The sequence below is a fragment of the Poecilia reticulata genome, chromosome 5 (assembly GCF_904066995.2).
Source record: "Poecilia reticulata chromosome 5, P_reticulata-male-v2, whole genome shotgun sequence".
NCBI classification, from domain to species: domain Eukaryota; kingdom Metazoa; phylum Chordata; class Actinopteri; order Cyprinodontiformes; family Poeciliidae; genus Poecilia; species Poecilia reticulata.
Window position 1 is genome coordinate 8,873,040 of NC_088834.1, and position 26,498 is coordinate 8,899,537.

Genomic DNA, 26,498 nt, shown 5'->3' on the forward strand with positions numbered 1-26,498 from the left:
AAGTCCGAAGAGGGATGCGCCAAGAGCGTAGCTCTAAAAGAACAGAGTTGGAGACTTCTGCCCTATTGTGTTTGTCCTAACATCTCCCATCTATTATTATTTGTCACATAATGTCCAAGTCTACAGACATGTTTGCTGAGTAGACGTGGAAATAAACCTCTTCGGAAACAGTTTTATTTAATGCCTTACAAAGTAAAAAAGAAATCCGGGGAGATTGTGACGATTTATGCATTTAGTACCACTAAGGGGCGATATTAAATACATCTCACCTATCGCGAGATTTGAAGTTCTCTCCTTGTTTGTTTACAACTCGAGAACTTCCTGTTAGCTTTACTTCAGCTTTGTGCGTATTTGCTAACAGCTTCAGTTTAGCTAAACGTCAGTTTTCAAGATGGGATGTGATGGTGGGACGATTCCAAAAAGACATGAGTTGGTGAAAGGACCAAAAAAAGTTGAAAAGGTTTGTGATTGTTCCTTTATATTTCGTTTGCAATTGGATTACGGTTAGCTAAAGCCGTTGACGAAAGCAATAAGTGGCTCGCTAATGCTAACAGCTAAACTTGTTATACGCTTGTAGTTATTTGTTGTTTTACCTAATTTAGAGACATTCTTTTTCTTACAGACATTAATACTCACAGAGTTAGTAGAAATTAAGTAAAGTTTACCTCTGGAGACGAGTATTAGTGTTATTAAAGAGCTAAAGACAAGACTAGTTACTTAGCGTAATAGCATTTCTGATTACCACAGGTTGATAAGAATGCTGAACTCGCTGCCAAGTGGAAGTACTGCGCCTTGAGCCAAGAAAAACTCAGGCGACCCATCGTTTCATGTGAGCTGGGCAGGTAAGATGCTTTTGTCAACACAAAACGCCACTTTGAGACGAGGTTCAGTTACCATCGTACATTAAAGGCATCATTAGGCTTACCATTTAGTACAGGAAAACAAGTAACACGTGACTGAACAAATAAATAATGTGTTATCGTAATGATACCCATGAGATTCGGCCATGCAATTTTACTTTGCATCCTTAAATTAATCTATTTAGACGCCCTGAAATATTGACGATGTTGTTTTCCAGACTTTATAACAAAGATGCTATCATTGAATACCTCCTGGATAAATCTGCTGAAAGACCAAACGTTGAGGCTGTTACGCACATCCGTGGGATTAAGGTATATTTATTGTAAAGTGAAAAATAAAAATTTTGATGTACATGAGCTTAAGCTCAAGTGACTGCGTCTGTTTATTTTATAACCTTTTTGGAATGTTTCTGTCCTTGCAGGATATAAAGGAGCTCAACTTGACTGATAACCCCGAATGGGAGGGAGAGAGGAGAACTGCAAAAGGAGACAGATATGAGGACATCCACTGTGGCATGTTCATCTGTCCTGTTGTTGGCCTAGAGATGAATGGAAAGCACAGGTAATAAATAGTATTTTCTGGCCTTAAACCTAAGATTTCATAATAAAGACCTGAAAAAAATGCCACAAAATGTTTCCATGTAGGTTCAAAGTATATTATTAGGGCTGTGTAATTTTATCGATTCTACCATATTCATCAATATTTTTTTCCTCAGAACGTAACGATTTTTCATCCCCGAGTATCGATACATTAAATCCTACTTTGAGTTTTATGTCGAATTCACATATATCAAATGACAGCTAACACACATGGCATTTTTTACCCAGTTGCTTATGTATATTAAAAATGACATGTAATGAAACAACCAGTTACAATTATTTAAATAATGAAGTAGATAAATTACATTATCTAATATAAGTGAATAAGACAAAAAAGGTTCATTTTCTGCATAATCAAATACACAGTCACAGAATCAACATTTAATCAAAGTAAATGTATAGCAAATGTATAACAAAACAACATTTGTTACACCAGAATTATACTATCAGTTCAAGTCAATCCGAGTCTATTGAACAGTCGCAAAATGTCACTAAAATCACTGTCCCTCTAAAATTTTTCAGAAAATCTTAAATATGTATTGAATCTTACCAAATCGTATTGTTTGCTGTGTATTGTATTGTTTGCTGAATATCAATAACAATGTATACTGTTTTGTGAGCAGAATATCACATATCATATTTTATGGTGAGATTAGTGTATCGCTACATCCCTAATCTGGGGTATGTTCCTGTTGCAGATGTAATTAATGGTATGCTAAAGATTTGTGTCCTTTAGAAATTCTGTTGCAACTCTTTGTTTTATATGTATTCATTATGCTTCCCAGACAGGTGCTGTTTTCTGGTACCTTAGGAACTCTGACATGTCATGAAATTTTCAGTACTCCCATTAAAAATACTGGCCAAGCTGTAAAGTTTTTAAAGTTCAAAAAACTGTACAATTATAACTTTACCATCACTAAAGTGAGGAATAATTTTAATATGTTGAAAGTCAACTAGAATTGTATTCTTGATTATTAAAATGTATTTTTCTCTGCTATAATGTGCAGTGATTGGTCAACAAAAACAAAATACAAGTTTACTTTGTTCACAAAATAACCCTTAGATACTTGAGAAACTAGGAAAAAAATACTGAGAAAGAACTAAATGCTTTATTTGTTTTCCTTTTAGGTTCTGCTACTTGCAGACCTGTGGTTGTGTGTTTTCAGACAGGGCCCTTAAGGAGATAAAGACTGAGATCTGCCATAAGGTAAGCATTTTTTAAATGTATTTATTTACTATTATTATTCTCCCTTTTTTTGGTACTTACAAGTATTTTTCTTGTCTTTGTCAACACAAAACGCCAATAAGTGGCTCGCTAATGCTAACAGCTTTTCAGGTCTTTGTAGCCACATTTAGTCAGTGAAATGTCAGTGGCGCCTGGCTCACTGTTGATAGTATATGGCTCATTATCTAGTGCCATCCTGGGTTTGACATAGCCTGGGTAGTTGATGGGAAGAGCACTGGTAATGACTTTTTGAAAGGCTCAGACCATAACCTGACAAAAAAAATGATCAGTCCTCCTTTTTATTTTCTCTCCTCATCTGTACTATGTAATGCACAATGCTGCATGTAACACAAATTAAATGCAGCACATACACTCAATACCAACTAGCAGGCATAGTGTTGGAGGGGGGATGATTTGGGCTTCCTTTGTTATACATGACCTGTGTATGTGGAAATCATTGATGACATGTAAACCTACCTGTTTATGAAAGTACTCTACAGTAGGGAGAGAGACTATAAATAGGACAGCATGAGACTGGCTGAAACAGGTTCATCAGCAGATAAATGACCTGAAACAACAACAAATCCACAACAGAATTACTGAAAATATAAATCAAGGTGTTAAAATGGTCGAGTCAAAGACCAGACTTCTTGTAGCATGATCTGCAGATGGCTTTTCTTAAAAAGATGACCCCACATTTGAAGTTGTGTTGAAAATGACAATTGGCGCTTTTGCTGCTAAAAGTGGCCCAATGACCAAGCAAATAATATGGAGATGCACTGATTGTTTCCCATGGTTGTAGTCGTTTCGTAGATGCATTGTTCACATTTCAGCTTGACTTTTCTGGATTTCCTTTCTGACCCAATTGTAGCCACATGGGAATCTCTCAGCAAAGGAATTAGAAGTTATTTTAGTTTTTGACCTTTTAGTTTGACGTAACTTCAAAGTTGTGTTAACAATTTCTCTAGGTTAGGCTATTTTTAGAAATATGGCAGTAGATAAAAGCTGACCTCTTTTGGTGTCTCTGTTGAAGTAAAAGTATGTTGAAGACAGTCATGGTCTAGCTGTTTTGAGTTGGTCAAAAATAAGGTTTAACTACCAAAAATAACTGTCTTTCTCATGAGAAACTGACCCTGATACAAGCTGGGACTTCAGCTTGTATCAGGGTCTTTTGGGGCTATCATGCTGGCTGACTGTAAGGGGTTTATTTTTAGATGCGCTTTTGCGTTCCATGGAGAAACTCGTTAAAATGCTTGCTGGGAAATTTGGAGAATGCGAGAAAACGTTGAATGTTTAGTTAGAAATGTTTGACATGCATTTCTGTTCATTTTCAGTTTGTAGTTGTGTTGAAGAGTTTTTCCATTTGGACTCTAGGAGTGGAATATTTGATTGTCAGTCCTGAACATATAAGAAAAATACCCCTGTGTTTAGCCCAAAAATGTTGGGATATGAGTTTTCAATGTAGCATTTTTTTATTTTGCATGCTGTTTAATTTATGCGGAAAGCATTTTGGTCAAACATTTCTGAGATTCATGTCTGATTTTTTTATTATTTAATTTAAGGCTAATAACAGTAGATTTTGCTTGGTATCTCAATATTTGTATGTTGGAGCAGGACCACACCTAAACAATTCTTTGAGATATGAAGGTAGAATTGACCTCAGTACGTTCCTACAGCTGTGTTTGATCTTTTAATTTCATGGTAAGACTTTCAGAGATGTTTGGCTTTCACTTTTTAATAATAAGCTAATGCTTACCTTACATCACAGAAACAAATGTAGCGATAGTCAATGAACTCAATTAACAGAGAAAACAATTTATTCTAGAAGTTGAAAGTTTATTTTCACATTGTCTTTATTTTTTTTTACATATTTACTTAATATTAAAACAATAAATTACTTTATAAAAATTTCCCTTTTTAAGCTGTACATAATATGAAACTATAGTTTTAAATAATTAACCAACTCTTTTTCCAACACTTTGTGTGACGAAAATGTCTAAATGGGATAGACAATAAATAATCACAGGAAAGTAAGAGTTTAATAAATAGTGCAGTTATGTCTCACAATTCAGGGCACTGGATTCACGTTTTGACATAGCCAGCTAGGGAGACTCCATAGATTTAACAGCATAATGATGTCAGCAGCGATTTCAACACTTCTGTTTCAGAAGTTAATTGAGTTATTGTGGGAGCATATCAGCCATGATGGATTTATAGGAACAGTTGCCTGGTTCAGGACTTTATTTCTGTGCCACTGCTCCAAACAATCTAGTGCCTCTGGAAATGTATTAATCTCAAACTTATTGGCGAACATGCTATTCTTCTCGATGATCCATGGAATGTCTTCTATCCCATAGACACAGATGTCCCGTACATAATGCCCTGGAAAAAAAAAAAAAAAAACATTTAAAGAAAAATCTGAACTGCACATATTTTTTTACGTTTCACACCCAGTTCTGTAAACCAGCGGTTAACTAGCATAATTTTACGGTCTGATACCTTTGCAACCATCATGTGCCTTTCCTTCTTGGTCCCTCCACTTGATTGCTCGGATAGCTCCTTCCCAACCTCCATCAAGACGATTGCCTGGAGCTTCTGCATGCAACATGACAATATGAACAAGAACAGCTGTACCAAAATTACAGAAGTGTGTTTACAAACATGAGAAAAACATCAATTTTTACGTTAAAGATTTAGTTTATATTCATACATCATCTCAGAAAAAATGTCACATTCTATTCCACAGAAAAACATGAAGAAAAATGTAACAAATTTGTTATCACTCTTAAGAAAGTAAGGCAATTTAAATATAATTTACTTTTAAATAAGATCAAAATCTGTTATTGTGTATCTAAATAGGTTTTTAGAAATAAAATATAACTCAAAATGAATTGCAGTGTAATAAATTATTGATCAACTGACAATTTTTAGATTTAAAAGTTGCATCTAACAGTGGAAAATATTCTTTCATTTGTAAGTTTGAAAACTAAAGCATTTATAATAATATTTAACCAAAAAAAATATTTCAGCAAGACATCCTATGAGGATTTGATTTGTTTTTTCACTGCATGTCATGCAGTCACAGTTATGATTGCACAAGTATTTCCAAGACGGTTGAATTTCTCTGCACTCTTAGAGACTTGTGGATGAGTCCACTTATGTAGTACTCGGTAATGTGACGCATGTATGACTAAAGGGAAGTCTAATTTCTCAAAGATATTCCTCTTCCTGACAAGTAATGGGATGAATTAACCGTTTCCTGTCAACAGCAGCAGTCACAGCATCACAACTTCCAGTAAAAACCTTTTTTAAAGTCCCTCCTAAAGTCTTTTGTGCAGAAATGGTCCACGTTGTGTCATACATCCTTGTAACAATATTGAAAAGCAAGTGCACACCCTAGCTTTATGAGTTCTCTGTTTGTGTAACATGTTGAAACAGCAGCTTATCTACAGCAGAGAGGAAACAGATGAGCTCGTCAGGAAAGCCAGCTCTGTGCCCATGTTCCCCCGGGACTTGGTACAGGTGACAGGAAACAAAAGGACTCTGGTTAAAATTAAATAACATCACTGATGATCAGTGACAGACTATTGCATTCTAAGGCTGCGTTCACACTGCAGCCTGAAGTGACCCAATTGTCAAATCGATTTTTTTTTCCTATTTTTTTTCCCGGGGCCGTTCACACTTTCACACTTATGCGACCTTTATGTGTTCTGCAGTCTGAACCGTCAAACGACCTGAAAGTGTCCTGCATGCGCAGTAAAGGGTGCAATAGCTTCAGCGTTCTCAGTGTTCTGCCAACCGCCATAAAATGAAGTGCAGTTTGCTGAAGTAAACATGGTTACTAGCATATTAACGACTTAATCCTCATTATAGTCCGTCATGGTTGTTGCTATTCTTCCCACTTGTGCGAATCAGGACGCAGAACAGTGAGATTTGCTGAGTATCAGTGACGTTCAGTTCGGATGGATGCGACCTGAACGTTAGGTTGCATTTGAATTGAATACGTATCAGATATGCAAATGCCCTAGTGTGCATTTGAAAAGAATCCGACCTTTGCTGTTCAGACTGTCGTGAAAAGATCGGAATCAGGTCGCATTATGTCAAAAAACTCGAAATTGGGTCACTTCAGCCTGCAGTGTAAACGCAGCCTAAGACCACAAAGGTATGTTTTAGGAGATCCTTCCTCCCAGTGGCTGTTAAGTTGTATTACCATCATGTCTCCCAGAAAACTCAACAGGTGTTTACATCTCTTGTACATCTATTTTGTCTGCAGTTGTTATTTTCATATATTGTAAATAGTCTGTGTTTAATGCACAAATACAAAAAAAAATCTTACTCAGTTGCATACTCTTTGGATCGTAGTATGCTATTTCTGATAACAGCGCAGTATTTTTTACACTATAATCTTTTTATATATATATATATATAAGTATATTTTAATACTTTTGCCATTGTGTGAGCCTTGATGTCCTGTCACTTTGTTGCTGTTTCACCTGTAGTCCCCACTGTGGTTAAATAAAGAATGTCTATTCTATTCAGTACTATATTATGTATCATATGTAAATAGAAATGTGCTACTTTAGGTAAAATATCATACCATGGCTTATTTTTTCACATTTTTCAAAAATGTTGATGGTTTATCTTCTAGCATTTATTTAGAGCTGCCATAATTGCGTAGTTTAATAACGAGGTGATGTTAGGTTTTCAGTTCTGTGTTGTTATGAAACACTTGTGTGCAGTACTACTTTTCCAGTCGAACAATTCATAATACAAATCTGATTTGTTAGGGTCCATCCCATGCTCCTGTGGTCAAACCACAATTGTTTGGATCACTCAGTATGATGCACTAATAGCTGCATCTCTCATGTATGTGATGCTGCATTATTAAATAGGCAGATATGCTATTAGTTGTATAAATTTTGTCTTTTTTAATTTTTTGCAAAGACTCATTTCATCTGGACTAAATATGCCTTTGGACACAAATGCCAGGGTGAAATGTTCTTTTGCTTGTCTCATCAGTTACTTAGTTGATGTTGCAGTCCAAATTTTACAAAATGCTAACAATCAATGATGTAATGCTGTCTCACTTTATGTGAACATAAGCTGTTTGATCCTGCTGAAATGTTTGGCACTTGAGTTTCCTGTGTGGGTCATCCCTCTCTGCATTTTAAACTCATGTCAGTTAAACGCCTTAGATTTGTCCAATTGGGTTAGATTATTCTGTGTGTCTGTTTGAAACAAGCAGATTACCTTTTATGTGGTTGAGTGTCACAAAGTAGTGCTCGTCTGGACTAAATGTGTCTTTGGACCACTCCAGGAAGTCATGGGCTATTTGGTTCTTCAGAACAAAGTCCACAAAATCTCTTGTGAGAGCATAGTATGCCGTTCCAAAATAAATTTTCAAATTGTGAGGAGGAGGAGGTTTTGTGTGTCTTGGCACCCTTGGGGCAACATGTGACCCCACAATCTCATGATGCTGGAATCGTGTTCTGTGCTTCATAGTGGCTGGCTGTTTGACTCCAGGTGTCATGTTTTTGTCCCTCCATTCAGTGCTTTGCATATATTGCACCAGTTCCAGGTTGCTCATGGTTGGGAAATCTTGCCCACATAAATTTATTACTTTCCTCCAAGCTATCGGAGTGGCAGTGAGATCCTTCATGCAGTTCAAGTCAGCTTGCAGGCGTGAAAATCCTGCATACGTCACTTTTTCACTGCGACTGGAGAGGAACACGTTACCAAAGCAACTGACGAGCTTTTGTACAGCTTCCTGGTACTCCTTTGGAGCCTTGGCATCCACATGTATGCAGTAAACATTTTGTGGCATGTAGATAGCACGAAGCATGCGAACAAAAATATCTAGCTCCTTGTGAATAGTGACGATGAAAGCCAGAGGATAGTTCTCTTCTTCACGACTCAGAGTTGTGTTGATAAAGTGTAGTTCTTCAGTCAAATTTGAACATTGCAGGTTGGTACTTTGAATATAAATTCCCACCTGTGAAAAGAAGAAGTACATATTAATTCAGTTTCTTTACAGAGGTGGTATTTTATTTGATTTTTTTAACAGTTCAGTTATTTAGAATGTACACTCACATTTTTGGGTAGAGCCAACCTGTTGATCTGTTTCCCGTTCTGTGGATCAGGATTTGTTATTTTACTTGTGTTCATTGTATTGCCTATTTTTTAATCATTTATTTCTATTATCGCCTTTATCAGACATGCTGCTGTTGTATATACTGGTGTCAAGTAGGGGCAAATGTATAAGCAAAGTACTGCTGAAATGTTATCAGTTGTCTGTAAATTTTTAACTGGTACCTTGACAAAATTAAATTGAATGTAAAAGCTGTTATGCACTTTATCAGTTAAAGAAAATACATACCTGACAGTAATTTTCTCTTTTCTCAATGCCAGCCAGGGGGGGCTTACTGCTTGTAGGCGTTCCCACTAGTTTAGTTCTACTCAGCCAATAAATTATTGAACACGCCACAACCCCCAGGCAGAACAGGAAGCTACATTTTCTGCCTCCAAGCTGGTGCATAATAGCCTTGTTTCACTCTTGTATTTCAGCACCACCACAGCTTATTCCTACGAAAGAAACCCAGATTGATTAGTTCCAGACAGATCTCTCTTTTGGGAATATCAAATAAGGTTAAACATGTAAGTTAAATCTTATTGATGAAGCCACTTTTAAGTAGCCAAGTGTACAAAGTAGAGGTGTGCCGATCGATTGTCCACCGATCATAATCGGCCGATTTCCGTGAAAAAGTGTATGATCGGTGATCGCCGATCACGGTCTCTTGTTGCCGATCACACAAACCGATCACCTGCATCTCATTTCGCAGCCTGCCTGTGCAGCTGGTCTCCTCTTTCCTTCACACTGCGCAAACGCGCAGCAACAAATCCTAAGCGATGTGGAACTATAACGCACTGAGTGAAGGGGGAAGTTTGCGTGTTGCAGCGGAAAATTGAAGCACGTGGGGTGAAGCACGTCAAAATGCATCAACACGACGAATCTAATATGGCATAAAAACAATGTCATACTTGACGGAGTTTGGCTACATCGAGGCTCACTGCAGTAAAAAAGACACGGAGGATCAGATAGCAGGTAAAGCAGCGCACAGCTACAAACACTCACCCGGATTAGCATGACGGTCAGAAAGCTAAACAAATAACCCGCAAAATTATTTAAGTCTCCGAGCTGCGATGTAAGACGCTGGTTCTGCTCTCGCTGTTGAACCGCTGCTTCGCGCTACAGGTAGTAATATTTCAGACGGAGCGCCGCTTCTGCTCCACCTGGTAGTGACTCTCACACTGAACCTCTGCTTAAAGCTGCAGCATCTAACTTAAAAAAATAAATTTTACATACGTATTAAAACTTTCGCTGTCCTAACATGAGACAAATAATCTCTGAAAAAAGAATCGATCTCCTCCCTGCTCTGCATAATTACTCTGCTCGGTCAGAAACAGCCACTCAGAACTAGCAGTAACCAGCTAGCCGCCATGCTATCAGAAAGTTTTCATTCAGTAACTCAGGATTGTTTATTGTAATGGAACCTGTATTTGCCTTTGAATGTTAAGTTTTATACTTTAATTTGTTGGCAATGTTGAGAGGTATAATTTTGAGTCTTTGCATTATTTAACCTCTTCAGAGCCTTCATGTTTTCAGTCTGCTAAAGATAGTATTACCGATAGCAATGCAATTTGCACAGTACCTGTTTTGTTTAGTTTTCTTCTTGGGAAAAAGTTATTAAAAACAAGTTTTTGTCTAAATTAAGGTGAATTTGTGGTTCCTTTTTCCATATAATGTAACCAGTAATGCTTATGATTAAAAAAAATAATAATTATGTGATCGGTATCTGTGATCGGCCCTCATCGGTGATCGGAATCGGCAGGAAAAAACCTGATCAGCACATCTCTAGTACAAAGTCTAGGTGCTAAAAGTGGGTATCTGACATGCAACACAAAAAACTTTTTATTCACCAATTCCTTTTTCAGACTGTGAAAGAGTCTGATCTTTCACAGATCAGACTCTGTGAAAGAGTCTGATCTTTCACAGAGTCTGAAGTATTATACATTTTACATTCCGTTATGTCAGTTAAACTAATTGATAACTACAAAAACACATAAATATTGTAAGTTGTGCTTAAATTTCTTTTCTTCTAACGGAAGAAAAAAAATAATGAAGCAGCTACTTCTGTCATAAAACATGCTTTTATGTGTCCCCATTTCCTTTTTTAAGTTTCAACCACAAGAACATCTTCCTGTATAGCAATGCTTAGCATTGATCCCTTAAACCTTGAAAAACATTCATTTTAATGGAGAAGAGCTACTTTCTTAAAGTCTCTGGTCAGATGATGGATGCATTTTCTTAAATGGTAATACATTGTAAATAACTAATTTAATACATTTATATAAGACTTCTCTAATCATATCAACCATGGAAAGCATTTTTACCCTATATCCACATTTACCCGGCAGCAATAACAGGCACGCACACAATCATGTACCTACATGCAGATCAGTAGGTAACTTTGGTTTTAGTACCATGCCCAGGAGCACATCAATATGTGGCATGGGAAGTTAGAATCAAACCTAAAATATTCTTTTTACAAAACTCTTCACCCTAAGCTACAGTTGCATCTGTTGCTTGGGTGCAACTAAGCCACGTAAGCCATTGTCAGAGGGGGATGATATGGTGTGGAAATATGTAGATTTCAACACTCACGTCTGTAGTTTTGGTATGCTCGACTGTTGGTGACACATAAATTAGTAGTTTTATTACATCATACAGCTAGTTTTGATTTATTTTTTCTAATTGCGTGTGAATGCATAGTGACAATGATATACGCTTAAAAGATAAACATTTCATTTCTTTCAATATTTGAGCAAATTCTAAATGACTATTACTTCCGTACCATTCCATTTTTGTGGAACATTTAATTATTGTGGAAAAACGGTTTGAATTTAATTGAAAACTTAACTTCCATGTACACTTCAATGTTTTTGCATTGGTTATCTTGTAATCATTAGAAATGTATATAGAAGCTGTTGTCAGTCATTGTGAAGTTTTGTGGTGTCCTTAAGGTTGGAGCTATGAGGGTCCAGTAGTGCAAATAATTCTTCAGCAACTGTCGCACTGATCATTCAGAGAAAGAACAAAAAAACTTCCACAAATGTATTTTATGCAACTATTATTCATTAAGCTGTTGGAAAATGTTCTATCTCTCTTGTCTCTTTTACAGACTTGCCTAAATAAAGGTTTGAGGAAAAGACTTCACATAAATGGGGGGATGGTTAAACATGGAGGCTCCAGCTGATTGACAGAGTTGTTTTTACATATCTCATGTCCAAAGTGGCATAAAATCTCTGCCTGAACAAGCAAAGAGATTTTTTCGCTCTTCTAAGGTCATTCATAATGTACTAGAAAAAAACAACAACAAAAAATAGCATGCTTTGTTGAATCCCACACAGCACAAGAAAAGCACAATTCCCCGAGGGAAGTGATATTTTGAGGAAATATGTAGATTTACAGTCTTCTGTTGAAATACTTTTCCCCAGTGGCCATGTTGATCTGTGGGTTTGATAAAGGAAACAGCAGCTACTTGTATCAGAAATGCCTTACAGCTTTTTTCTCGCCCTCAGATTGAGAACAGTGCTTTGAAAGAAAATGTTTGCCTCATATGCCTCATTTGCCTTGCCACAGTTAAAAAGTTTCAAATCATGTAAAAAAAACAACAAAAAAGAACATCCAAGCCAAGCAACTCTAATGTAAAAAAATATATAATTGCCTTTGTTAGTCATGAACATCTGAGCCCATCGTTGGCCTAACTTCCCTCAGAAGAAATCAGAGGTCATGTTTCAAAAATAAAAATATAACTGGACTGAAAAAAACCCACTGCTGAAGAAAAAAAAAATTCAAAGTCGCTTGTCTCATTTCCCTAAATAAACATGTTCTAATTGCTACGATCATAAGGAAAGTATTTTGTGGACTGAGTCAAAAGGGACAATTTTCGAGAAGGTGTATGGTGGGATTTGAGAAAAAGAGCATCATACTGAAAGTCAAACACAGGGCTGGTATTATGGTCGGGGTCTACTTTGCTGCTTCAGGAAAGCAGAGGAATTGCTGTAAATGAAAGCACCGTGAGTTCTGCTCTCTACGAGAAAACCCTGAGCAACATTATCCACTCCTTAGTTCAGGACTTTAAGCTCATGCGTACAAGTCATATAGCAGAATATTGATCCACTATATTCACTTCTGAAGTCATTAAAAACAAACAATTTGGAAGTTTTTTTAGACTGGCCCAGTCAAAGTCCAGGCTTAAATCCAATTAAGATTCTGTGCCATAACTTTAATTTGTTTATTATCAAAACCATTCCAATTTGTGTGCAATAAAACAATCCTGCAAAGAAGAGTGGGCCAAAAATAAAACAGTATTTGCCACATATTCAAAACACTTGAGTACAGCTATTACTACAAGCAGTTAATAGGTTGAAGGCTTCTTCTCTTCTTTTTTTTTTTCTATGCAAAGTCGGTTTTTAATAGTTTTTCATTCTTGGCGAATTAAAAATTTGAAAACTGCATTTTCTATTTACATAGGTTGTCCTCGTTAGTATATTTTTTCTTTGATATTCTGAAATATCAGAAACATAAACATAAAACAGCAGAAAACGGTAAGGGACAAATACGTCTGAACAGCGTAGTCTTTAGTTTTTCAAGACAACTGTTCCACTTCCCTCACACTTTTACCTCAATTATTTATATTCTGTGTAAATCAAACTTAAATCATCATTTGTGCCAAAAACAAATTCAAAGACATGCTAATTTACCTCCAGTCGGCAGTTCAGTCTGTTGCCTCTATGAAGAAATAACACTTTAAATCTTCAATCCTCTCAGGCTTCAATGCTCCTCAGAGCTGTCAGACTACAACTCGCACAGGGAAGTCCTCTCCACTAGCTCCATCAAGAAGAACAGCAGCAGAAATACGTACACTACTTCAGAGCTATATTTGGTTGTAAAGATCGCTTTGTTGTGCTCTGGCGGGGGCTGAGTCCTCTGAGCTCCAGTGTCTCTTAGAGTCAGCTGTGTGTGTTATGCTCGAGTTGTACTCATTGCTGATTAGGTCGTCCCTCCTCTTATCCCCGTGAGAAAAGGTTTATCCTTCCCTGGTTGCCAGCAGTAACACAAAATTATACACGTGACACAGAGGAACAGACTCACTCATCGCACTCTAAGGTTTTTTTCCACTCTCCTCCCACTTACGGCTTCCTACTCTCTTGTGCTTGCTGTATTTCCCTTCCTCTCCTTTCATTTTTCTCTGTTTTACCTCAACCCGTTTTATCTGTCCCCTTGCTCTTTGTCCCTTCATGTGTAATTAGGTCGTACGTAATGAATCATCCGCACAGCTCTTCCTGGTAAAATACCAGCCCTCTTGTTCTCCTTCCTGCAGATGATCAACTCTCGCAGGTTCCTACTTGCCCTATTTGTTGATTTGATGTTAAAGTGCTTCGCTTCCCAGCTGTCTGCCTTCTGTGGAAATGGCAGCATGAGAGTTAATGACTTCAGAGCAACACACACAGAGGTTGTTTGCTGCTTGGTCAGCTCTGAGCTTATCCCTCTTGTGTTGGACAGAGCACATGGCCAGAGCCCACACCCACAGTGGGGTATGATCGCACAATAGATCCCTTGCTGGTTGTGTGTGTGATTTTCTTTTTATTACAAGGAAGCCATTTTACTTGTTCTGTTCTTGTAGTACAGACATGTACGCATAAATAATTTTTGATCTCTGAAAATACTTTTAAGTGTGGCGTCTTTTTTGTCTATCATATGAAAATGGGTGAAAATTTGTTTCCAAAAAGGGTCCAAGCAAAAATTACATTTGCTAGCCATTGTAATGGCAGCAAAGCTTGAGAACTGTGTAACTAAAGCTTCATTATTGTTGTGTCAAAGCGTGTAAAGTATTGTTTATAGTGTTTTATTAGATTTTATGGTAACACTTTATTGAGGGGGTGTGCATAAGACTGACATTTCAGTGTCATAAACATAACATAACATCTGTCATGAACATGAAGGAGTCCTCATGAATGTTTGACTTTTGTCATAAAGTGTCATTCTGTAAATAATGACTCTTTTAACGGAGAGTTGACACTTTTAATGGACTTTTAATGGAAATTATAATAGGACTTTGCATTAAGAGGGTCATTATTGACCGAATGATGCAAAGTTTACACTATTTTAATGGAATTTTAATGCAACTTTTAGTGCAACTTTGCATTAAAAGTGGGATTATTTACCAAGTGCCCCTGGCACACCCCTTCAAATAAAGTGTTACATTCACTTCATTGTCTCATTGGGTAAACTGAATACGCCCTGAATGCATGTAAATAGCTTTCCATATTTTACTATTTGCCTCTTTTGTCTGTCTAATCAGTGCCACACATCCCTCACACATTTTGTTGCAGATTTCCATTAATCATCCTAAACAAACATTTAATTTGCAAGACAAAGCAGGACCACTTTTACTTGTTGAATGTGCTTCTCGAACTCATTTAACCCTGGCAGACGTACCTATTGGACCAGTACATGAATCAAATGTGCCCTTGTGAATTTTGTCTGTACTATGAAAAATATTAAAATATTAAGACACTTGCAGTTTTTTTTTTCCAAAGCAAATGCATTTTATTCAATAGGCAAACTTATTTTTTTGGTTTCTCTTCAATTCAGCATAATTGTTCTTTGACGAGATCACATTCATTTTCAGTAGGATTCTTATAGAAAATGAATTAGACAGTCACCTAAAAGCAAGTACAGTTAAGCCTAAAATTATTCTGCCCCTTGATAGATTTAGGTTTTTTGATTGATATTTAGGTTTGCTGATTGAAAGTAATATTATTTTTATTTTAGGGTCGCTCAGCCAGAGGCATGACTTCGATCTGACAGCAAGTATCTGACAGAAAGTAGCTAAAGATTAGGGTGAAAACAAGGAGGCCTCCATAACTCAAATGCTTCAAAAAGATCATTACCAAAGAGAAATCATCAAAATACCATTGCAAAAACCTGCAGTAACCATACAATTGTATTCATTGATGTATAGTGTAATGCCAACAACGTTTTTTTTGTGCTGTCATTGCGATATTTTTTTCAGATCATTCACACTATGATAATAAGTAATGCAGTATCCCAGTACTCAACGGGAAATAAGGGAAACATACTCCACTACACACTGATACAAGTAGTAACAAACTTATTCAGGGGACAACTGACACATGAGATATATTTTATTTTCTAGCTACTGGTTACCCCACCCCTTTTTTACTCCACCCTGGGCAACTGCCCATATCAAAAACCACCACTCTATTCATGTTTTCAGAAAATGTTTAAGAAATTTGTTTATTATTTAAGTATTGTAAAAGAAGTATTTATCAATATTCTTTTTAGATATTTGTATATATTTTTATCTTTTGACATATAATTGTTTCAGTTCCTTTTAATAGAAAATGTTTTTTGTTGAATGATAATCACTTAAAATTTTAGAGGTATGAATAATTTTGAGCTCTCCTGCTCATCACAACAGTTTTAGGTTCTTGATTGTGACTATTTTGATCCTTTATGTTAGTTGGCAATTTCAGTATTTTATCAAATTAGATGATCCATCTTTAGATTTTCTGTCGTCTTTTTTCTTTGCATGTTATTTGTGTTACTTTAAATTGTTTCTTTGCATTTCAGTGTGGGGATCCTTTTAAAGATGAAGACATAGTTGTGCTTAATGGCACAAAAGAGGAGGTCCAGAAGCTGAAGGAGAAGATGGAGGAGAAACGAGTCAAAACGAAAACCAAGGTGAATTCTGCTGTAAAAATGTATGAAGATGCATTGGAGTTTTTTCTGACCATATTGGTAGGCTTGTCATGATCACATATTTTACTATATTATAAATTGTTCCATAAAGTATTGAGATAAATTATAACATTGTTGTTTTGAGACCATTTTCAACTAACATAATGTTAACTACATAATAATGCAACTATACACCTAGGCCTGTCAACTATACACCTAGGCCTGTATTATTGGACGGTACATTTCCCAAGAAATTATTGCGGTATACAATGATAATGTTTGTTTTGAGACCATTTTCAAGTGATATGTTAATAATGGCATAATAATGCAAGTTTGCCTTCTCAAAGAATAATAAAATAGATAAAACACAACCAAAATCATGAATTAAATGGTTAATATGACGTCTCAGAATGGAAATTATGGAGGTAATTATAATTTATCACGTGATTAATTGATTGATTATTGCAACAGGCTTATAGTGTATAGGGATATTTAACTTATTTGTAATCATAATCTGTCCTATCTTCTTTACAGAAATCAAAGAAAAGCAAGGCCGTTGAAACCATCTCTACACCACCAGAATCCAAAGGTCTGTTCAAAGTCCAATTGAGACATTATGTTATTCAAAAATTGATTTACTTAATCATAATTATACAGCTTATAAAATGTTCCCCGTGATTTGGATATCACTTTGCATGATCCGACCTGTCTATCACCAAGTTGTCTTTGAGCCTGATGACGTTTACAGCTTATCGTGACCCCACAATTTGACTGAATATAATACAATTAGTTTATTCTAGAATTTTCTACCTGGGTCCTCAGTAGCCCTGATTCTAAAGAATTATTTAATGAGCCACAAAGACTCACCATTAGGTCTACAAAGCCCTATTCATCACCTGTTTATTTAAATCAGGTGTGTTAGAGCAGGGACATATGTAAAACTCTGACTGTATGTTCCAACAGCCAGGATTAGAAATCTCTGGTTTACTCCATGCAGTAGATTCATTACTGTTCAATCCAAATTCATATCCAAAATACTTTATTGATCCTAAAGGGAAATTAAATGTTAAGTAGACCTGTTAATATGTCCAGTACTAAAACTTCTTTTGGGTTACATTTTTTTCAGCTAAGAACTTGATATATCATTACTGCATTGCAACATACAATTTTGCCTTAATACATAAAGTAAGGTTAGAATGAGTAAATGTAAAAATAAAAATAATGCTGTTTTTAGTATAAAGAAACGTTTATCATTTCTCTACTAGAACCCATCTCAGTAGTCTGTGGCTTCCTGTTTACAAAAACACAATAGTTACTCAAAGAGGATGCTTGTGTAACAAGGTATGCTTTAGAAGAGAGCCAACTACAGTGCCTTGTGAAAGTATTCACCTCCCTTTGGCATTTTGCTACCTCACAACCTGGAATTAAAATGGATTATTTCAGGGTTTGCATAATTTCAAACCCTTATCATTTCAAAAATTAGAAATTCTGCTGACGTTTCTGTATACTACTACATCTGCTTAACTCATGGATTCACCTCATTGAAGATGCATTGGAGGGTACATTTCCCAAGAAATTATTGCGGTATAAAAGAGGTGAATCCATGAGTGAATCTACTAATGTGAGGTGAATCAGGCATGAGTGAATCCACTCATGAGGTGAGTGGATTCACCCACCTCATGAGTGAATTCACTCATGAGGTGAATTCACTCATGAGATGAGTGGATTCACTCACCTCATGAGGTGAGTGAATCTTAGAAACATTATAATGGTTAAGATTTCTAAGGGCTGGAGAATAAATCAATAACAATATGTATCGCAAGAGAGGCTTGATCAATATAGGTAGATAAATAGATTTGATGGAAAATTCAAAATTCAATTCATAGAATATTCTTTGAACTCCAATCCAGAACCATACAGTATTCTTGGAGATGTCGGCACGTTTAAGACTTTAGCTGCGCAACCTCACAACCAACTAAGCTAAGTTAGTGGCATCAACTAACTTACTCACTCTTTGGTTACCTAGCAACAACAAGCTGGGTAAGTTTCAAGTTCCACCTCAACTTTGGTTACATAGCAGCAACCTGTTGAACAACTTGCCTCATAACTGTTTAAAAATAAAAAGCTGTAGTGTGGAGTGAAAACTGCGGATAAAACGGGAAAGGCCACACCATCAGTATGGCAGTATTTCAGATAACAGAAAACTAATCAATAGTTATTGATATCGACTGATATGAAACACTAAAATTGTGATGAGTTTTTTAGGATTATTGTTCAACCCTAGTTTCTAACCAGAACTTATTCTGTACTCCGCACACTTGGGTTTTGCAGTTTCCAAGGGACACAGTAAATGTTGTCATCTCCTAAAGCTGCTTTATTGATTCTTTTGTCCCTCATTTGGATGACGGTACTAATTATTTTCTCGATAATCAGCCTTGTACTGTACTGTACAACTAACCTGGACCAGAATTTTATATTGTTTTTAATTAATTTATTTGATTTGCAAAACATACATTATATTTAAATTTTATTCATTTTATTCCATCTGTTCCTCTGAAAAGAAATGATAATCTTAAGAGACTCATTGGTTAAATAATAACCTGTCTGTCTTTTAATTAATGATATTGTTTGGAAGTCACATAATGCAGTTCCTCTTATAGTAGTGAAGCGAACTTAAGAATTATCTTAAATTTTTCTCATAAAATTATCTTAAATGTTTCTTTTTGATGTTGTTGACTGCATGCAGTTTAGTCTCTATTTACATTTTGTTCTTTTTTTCCCCCTTTAAACTTTATCTCCCTCTTTAATGATACATTTTTGATTGAAAAACACTAACTGATCCAACAGAAGGTAACTCTGTCTTACTTTGATCGATTTGCATTATTTTATATTTAAAATATGTTTTCAGCTTATTTTTCTGTAGTTTGTCTTTGTAGCTACATTATCTGCTTGTGAAATAGCAGTGTTTTTAAGAACTTAACCACATTGTGAAGATAAACCGTTGAGCCAATTTAGTTAGAATTTTAGTGTTACCTAGCGGACTGACTCAGACATGTTGCTTATCTATTTCCCCTTCTCTGTGTGTCTCTGTTTCTTTCTGTATTGCTGGAGGTACAACACTGCAAGCTTTAATTTAATCAGAAGTCATTTGCTGTCCAGTGAAGCTCAGAAATTACATTGGTTGAACCTCAGAACTCTGCTTCCATGATGACGAGATAGAGGAAAACACAGAATTATTTATTTCCAACAACACACATGATGAAGCATATATTAAAAACAGTGGTGTAATTAAGGCTTAAACTAATAATTATTTTAGTAATTAATTAATCTATTGATTATTTTGATGATTAACCAGATAAAAATTGACACATTCTGCAGATTTTCCACAGATGAATGACAGCTGAATATCAAAATGCATTCATGCATTGGCTAATTTTCTTTTTGAGTAGACAAACAGTTGATGTAGAGAGTAAAGTAACCGGGGGGAACAAGTCAACTACATGTATAGATATTTTTTATCTTTTAGCTGGTGCAGCTAAAACCTTCTGCACAGTTATGCATTTGAAAAAAAGCTTTAGACTTTTCTGTCCAACTTACATTCAAAAGTATTTTGACTCTGAAAGAAATGTTACATGGCCCAACTAAAGCAGGGACTTCTCATGAGCCAGGTCATACTCTGCATTCTGAATCTTGGTGTGGTTTCCTGTTAACCTTTTATCTGACTAGAGAACAAGTAGCTAGCTGCAAAACAACAATTGCAGCTAGTTACAAAAAACTTTTCCATCAACTTAAATATCTAGCTTTTTGTTCTGCATGTGTGGAAGTTATTAATCATTACAACACAAGGATTACACAGTTTTCAATTTTTGTTCATTATAAATCAGATTGCTGCTCTTCTCTTTTTATGGATTTATTTGGTTTTGCTTGTTGTTGCACCAAATCTTCTCCCAGAGGGCTTCTATCCTCCTCCACTTATCTGAATCCCTATCTCCCTTCATAACATGTGTTTAAACAATAGTAGTGCCTGGATACAACAGTGCTTTTATGATATTGGACACAATGAGTTTCTGTGTCTTAATTATTTTTTCTCCCACCCACAGAGGATACCCAGTCTCCCCCAGTAGATGTAGCTGGGAGGAAATCACAACAAAATGGAGACGAGAGCAGCCAATCAGGTGGATAAACACAATTAGCTGAAGGACTTTGAGACCGAGCTTTTATATATATATATATATATATATATATATATATATATATATATATATATATATATATATATATATATATGTATGTACTTTTGAGATATGAGTAAATGCAATTTTAGACTTATTTTGTAATAAATATTGCTGCTTAGATGATGCTAAATTTTCATGAGTCCCACCCTTTTTGAATATAATTTTGTCTACAACTGTATCTCTTTTATTTGCCATGCCTCACCCTGCTGTTGTGTCTCTCTCCCTCCCAGCTGTGGCCGGACCTTCTGGTGCCTCCAGCTCCACAAAAGGCTCCAAATCTTTGGCAGCTTCTGCCACCAAGAGGTCCATCCAAGACATGAAGGAAAAGTCTGAGGCTTTCAAGTCCCTCTTCACCACCCACAGCTCTGCTAAACGCTCTAAAGACCAGACGTCCAACTGGGTCACTCACACACCTTATCACTTTTAACAGCTATTTCTCAGTGCAGAAAACATGTTCTTTTGTTGTTTCTTTTCTTTTCTTTCCTTTTTTTTTTTAAAATTCATTAATTCAAGTCCCTCATTCTGTAAACACCACACACGCATCATTCAGCTGACCTTTAATAAAGTCACCAGTGTGCAAATTCATTCCCGGTTTACCTGTTCAGTTCCCAGTAGCTCCTTGTTTACATGTGAACATTTTGCGAATCCCTCCCTAAACACTCTGACGTTGTTTTGTAACCTGATGTTCTAATACAATTCCCTCATGTATTCCTCCACACCTCTGTATTATCAGGTTGCTAATTTGTCTCTGTCACCTCTTACCTCCTTTGTTTGTGCTCCGTTCTACTGTGCCCTTATATCTAGAGTATATCTCTTTAAATCCATATCTATATGGTTAAAGATTTAAAATCCTGATAGAAAACAATGTTGCGTTCAAGTTCACTCTGATCAGAAAATAGTCTTTCATGTGACTTTGGAAAGTAGCTCATGCTGCCTTATGCTATACTGAAAAAACTGACTTTATTGAAATACATTAGACTGCGCTGTTTGTCTTCAAAAGATTGCTCTGGTGCTTCAAAATGATTTAAGCATATTAAAGCATCTAATGCATAAATGAACAGAAATTGAGAGCTGTGATGTGATATGTCAACTGGAAATTTATTTTGTCCAAGTCCTGATTTTTACTTTCAGGCATCAACAGGTTTAGTAATTAGTTTCCTCTTCAAACAACAGCCTCTTTTATGTCCAGCCTTTGGACAGGAACTTTACTCTGAAAAGTGAAAATCTGTTACATCTTTAACCCTCATTTCTGGGCAGTCTTTTCTTTTTCTCCTAACTTTCTTTTTCCTTTTTGCAAATTAGCTATTTTATTGCATGAAGGGAACAAATGTCTCAATAATTTTTTATTTAATCAGATTCTGTTTTTGTTTTTTTTCTGCGGTGATTTCCCCGTGCTCTGTGCTGTGCAGATTCGGAAATAAAATACTTAATTTGGGTTTATCACATGTGTTGTATGTTTGGATTAAGGTTGTTTGCACCAGGCTAAAGCAACACCAAATTATAGTGGTGCACTTGAGAAAAAGTAGATGAAGCCTCTATTAAATGACTTGCAATTATATACTCTGGTTTAAAGAAGTTTATAGAAAATACATTCTTTTTCTAAAAATGTATTTATAAAGCATTTTTCTATGTGGCAGATGATGTCACAAAGTCAAAATATCAGGGAGAGAATTATGGTGCTTCACAAGTTTGGGTCATCCTCGGGACCAATTTCAAGATGATTGAAGGTGCTGCATTCATTTGTTATACACAAGTGATGTGGAGATCCAACCATTACACCGATCAAGACAGGTTTTGTGTCTCGGTAATGAACATGTTTTGCTCTGAAATGTGCAAATCAGCCCCGGAACAAAAGCCAAAGACCTTGTGAAGATGTTGGTTAAAGCTGGTATAAGACTCACTTTGCACACTAAAATGCATCCAGGGGCTGAAAAAACACTGAATGAAGAGGAAACCTTCACTGGGGAAATATATCTATGTATGTATGATTTTGATCCTTGAAGACATTAATAAGTAGCTATTTGACATTTGTTTTCTTTCTCATTGTGACATTTTCACATATTCAACAAGTTTACACAATTGACTCACTCTCTTACTTGCTCTTTATTATTTCCGCCGTTTCATCCGTCTACCAGCCTTTATGTCTGGGGAACCCTCTACGCCCTGATCTGTTTCCAAAATGAAGCAAAATTTATGCTCACGTGGTTGGATATTAATGCCACGAAAACATGGCATTATAAATCAGTTTATTTTTAATACAGATCCCTTAATATTAAATAAATAAATTAATAAATTTTTAATATAAAGTAGCCTGAATGTCAACAGTAACAAAGCATAGACTATTTGCTATGTGGACATAGATTATTATAGTCCTTGCTTATATTAAAACATATTAAATGACTTATAGGTATTCCGTATTGAGACGCACAAAGGCAGAATACACTAAAAAGAAAGTAAAACCACGGAGCTAAGGAATCGTCAACCACAATCTGCAGCCTGTCACATTCGTACTTTTAAAAATTATTGTTAATCATTTTTTTGCAAATATTTTGCAGCGCCCATATAGAAATAATAGCTTATAATAAAAGAAGGTTCTAACTTACATTAGAACTTTAAGCTTTCACGGATGAACAGGAACAAAAAAAATTAAACAAAAAAATAATAAAGTCAAAATGACGTAGCTGTGATCTACTTTAAAATACCTTTTATAAAAATGTTATCTGACCTAAGAAATATCTCTTATTTGTGATATTTACCTGTGATTACACAAGACATTAATTATTAATAGCCTCGTTTTATCTTTTACTGCCTATGTGTGGAGGGGGTGTTTAACTGATTTGAAATGATAAATGTTGTGATTATACCGCAGGAAAAAAATAAAATATGTATACGATTTAAATGTTCTGTTTTTCTTTAAAAATATCCATGTGACTGCATAATTCATAACTTCGTGAAAAATGTATAGCCTACTAAACGGTTACAGTGGGAGGTGTCACATAGCCGCTTTCCTGTAGCTGCCAAGAATTACACTGGTTCACTAAACTCAAGTGTAAGATGACGGATTACATTAATTTATTGACATGTTTTTTTATTAGCTTTTTTTTATTATTTTTTTAAACAAAGCATTGACAAATGACTCCAGAGGCAAGTCCCTCGGTTATCTCCTTTAACGTCTGCTGCGACTATTTCTTACCAATCTTGTCATTCCGCGCCCCGCAGCCTTACGACTGTATTTCATAAGAAATTAAACGCTAAGTTATTTCCAGGGTGCGTGTCTGGCCCACCCCGGGTTTTCTCACTCACTCTGAGCGCTGTGGCAAAGCGCGCTCTGCAGGAAGTGAGAAAATCTGTTGCTTAACCTATTTCTGAGACACATGTTCAGCGATCAAACTCAGAAGGATTGGCTCTTCCGCACCCCCACGAAAACCAGCTATTTATTGAAGAATAACGGAGCGTACAATCGTTTTTCCATTTAAGTTGGCTTTTATAGACATGGTGGTTTTGTGTAGTCCTAAAACACAATACAAAGAAACTGTGTAAAAAGATATAAAATACCCAGCTCTTTTTGCTTTTTACCACTAAGCAAAAAGAAAAAAAAAAGCATAATATACTTGAAGCTTTCAGAGTGGAAGAGTACACAAACCTACATTGATTAGTTGAGTTAATTTACAAACTGTGAGCTGGCCCTCGGAAAAATGTGCAATTAACAGGAAGCAAATGTCTAGAACTGATTATTCGCGATTGTATTCATGAATCTGCAATGCTAATGATAAACACAGGGTTGTGCAGTAAAAAGCCCAAACATTTCCTCTCACACCTATAAAAAACAAGAAGAGCACGAGATACAACGTAGGAACTACTTACATTGGCCATGAACGCGCATCTCAAACCTATAACGTCTGAAACAGCCACACTATCAACACCTTGATATTTGCATTATTTGTTTTCACCGATAGGTGGCGCTTCAGAACCAGATGACACTACAGAAATGGAACCTGGGAATTCCTACAGTGCTAAATCAAATGCTGATAAACTGAAATCTGGTGGGGGAATCTGTTGACTTGGCAGTTATCACAACTTGTGACTAAATTTTATGACTCAGATTTGTCACAAGCCTATTGACATATTTGAACTTTCTGCCTTCCTTCCCAGTAGTAGAAAACTAACCCAGTGGGCCATGGTGAAGGCAGAGTCATGCTGTGGTAGTGCTTTTTCTCAATGGATGGGGAAGCTGGTAAGAGGTCATGGGAATATGGATGGAGAATAAAAAAATAATACTGATAGAAAGTCTGATGGAAGCTGGAAAAAGGTAGTTGGTGCTAACATTCAGCTATGGTATGCATACATATACATACATATATGCAAGCATATATGGTTTAGAAGATGGAAGCATATCCATATGCTGTCCAAGTCAAAACTGAAATCTGAGGGAATCTATGGCAAGACTTGGACATTGATGTTCACATTTGTTTTCTAACAAATAGTCTTCAACAAAAGGTGATTCCACAATTTAGTGTGGCACACATTTCAGATTTTAGATGTGTTCGTTTCCTTTCACCTCACAGCACTACATGATTTATATTGGTCAGTAAAAATACATACTAGTGTATAGTCTGTCTACATTAGGATACATTGAACAAACCTCAATATTGTAATGAGGGTTTTGAACCACAAGATGGCACCAGATGCATATTCATAGCGAACAGTGGCGCTTGTGATTCAAGTCGGGTAACTTATCGTTATGCATGAATTTTTATAATTCATTTGTATACAAGGAGGTTTTGGTTTCTAAGCACAAAGTTGCACTATAAATATTTTCCTTTTTATTTGCCTTTATTGAGATTTATTATATTATATGCCTAAGTGGTACAAGTGCTGATCTAATGCCAGTTTAAAAATCATTACGGCTGAAAAAATAATGGGAACCATAGAATACTTTATTTATTATGCAAGATTTTTTTTATTTATTTTATTTTCAACCATCTTGGCCTCCTGTGGCCTTTCAAATGTCGAAGAAGCTTTGACTGGCGGGTTTACCTTTCTAAAAAACATATTACAAAATTCAACCAAAAATGATGCTATAAGTTTTCAGTTTGTCGGATGTTTTTATTCATAAAGGTAGCACAACTATATTTTCGATGGAAAAACAACCTCAAAACTAAAATGTTAAAAGCAAATTGGTTAATCCAGCTTAGTTCCAATAAATGCTTGAGTTATAATTAACCGTTTCAATCTAATAAAGTAGATACTTTATTGTAATCAGTTTTCATCCTATACCTGCTTTCTGTGTGATCAGTATGGTGCTGATTACAGGTTGAGACCTTTTCTTTGTTGGTTTGGTAATTGTCTGCATGGTGCCATTATAAACAGACGCTATCTAAATGAACTCAAATGAAATTTCAGTGAAAGTCAGATTTCTTGGTGAGGCCGCAGCGTCATGGCAGGTCAGAACGCGGATCAGAGAGGTGCGCGCTTCTTTTCCTTTAACCAGATTTATCGATCACATTTTGAGCAACATTTTGAGAAACTTTGATGTATTCACTGGTTTCACTAAAAAAAAAAAAAAAAAAACAACAACCCAAAAAAACATTTAGGTGGAGATCAGATAACAGCAGCCATTGTTGGCCTTTAAAAAGCTTCAGTTGCCTTTGAAAGGAGATTCTTCTGGTCAGCCCGGGGCGATGTCATTTAAGGGGGGAGGAATTACCTCATCCCAAAATTCCTCTCTTTTTCTCTCGTTTTCTTTTAAT

The 26,498-nt window shown here is 36.0% G+C and overlaps 2 protein-coding genes across 4 annotated transcripts; one reads left to right on the forward strand and one right to left on the reverse strand.

Moving 5' to 3' along the window:
• The first annotated feature begins 284 nt into the window (after positions 1 to 284).
• On the forward strand, positions 285 to 22,188 carry rtf2 (replication termination factor 2). Its single transcript, XM_081606978.1, has 9 exons — positions 285 to 460; positions 748 to 842; positions 1,079 to 1,172; positions 1,283 to 1,422; positions 2,589 to 2,667; positions 16,406 to 16,516; positions 17,048 to 17,102; positions 20,614 to 20,688; positions 20,979 to 22,188. Exons 1-9 carry the CDS (start codon positions 392 to 394, stop codon positions 21,173 to 21,175), a joined length of 915 nt encoding a protein of 304 aa, XP_081463104.1. The 5' UTR covers positions 285 to 391; the 3' UTR covers positions 21,176 to 22,188.
• Positions 4,501 to 25,316, reverse strand: gcnt7 (glucosaminyl (N-acetyl) transferase family member 7). 3 transcript variants are annotated; one of them, XM_081606977.1, is made up of 7 exons: positions 24,613 to 25,316; positions 22,837 to 22,916; positions 9,062 to 9,267; positions 8,776 to 8,814; positions 7,936 to 8,677; positions 5,185 to 5,280; positions 4,501 to 5,067 (listed from the first exon to the last, which is right to left on the reverse strand). In XM_081606977.1, exons 3-7 carry the CDS (start codon positions 9,218 to 9,220, stop codon positions 4,850 to 4,852), a joined length of 1,254 nt encoding a protein of 417 aa, XP_081463103.1. In that variant the 5' UTR covers positions 9,221 to 9,267; positions 22,837 to 22,916; positions 24,613 to 25,316; the 3' UTR covers positions 4,501 to 4,849. The 3 variants fall into 3 exon arrangements, with proteins under 3 accessions (XP_081463103.1, XP_008407451.2, XP_008407449.2); XM_008409229.3 differs by lacking the exon at positions 22,837 to 22,916; XM_008409227.3 differs by lacking the exons at positions 22,837 to 22,916; positions 24,613 to 25,316 and adding an exon at positions 13,510 to 14,076 and having other exon boundaries at positions 4,502 to 5,067.
• Between the last annotated feature and the right edge of the window lie 1,182 nt (positions 25,317 to 26,498).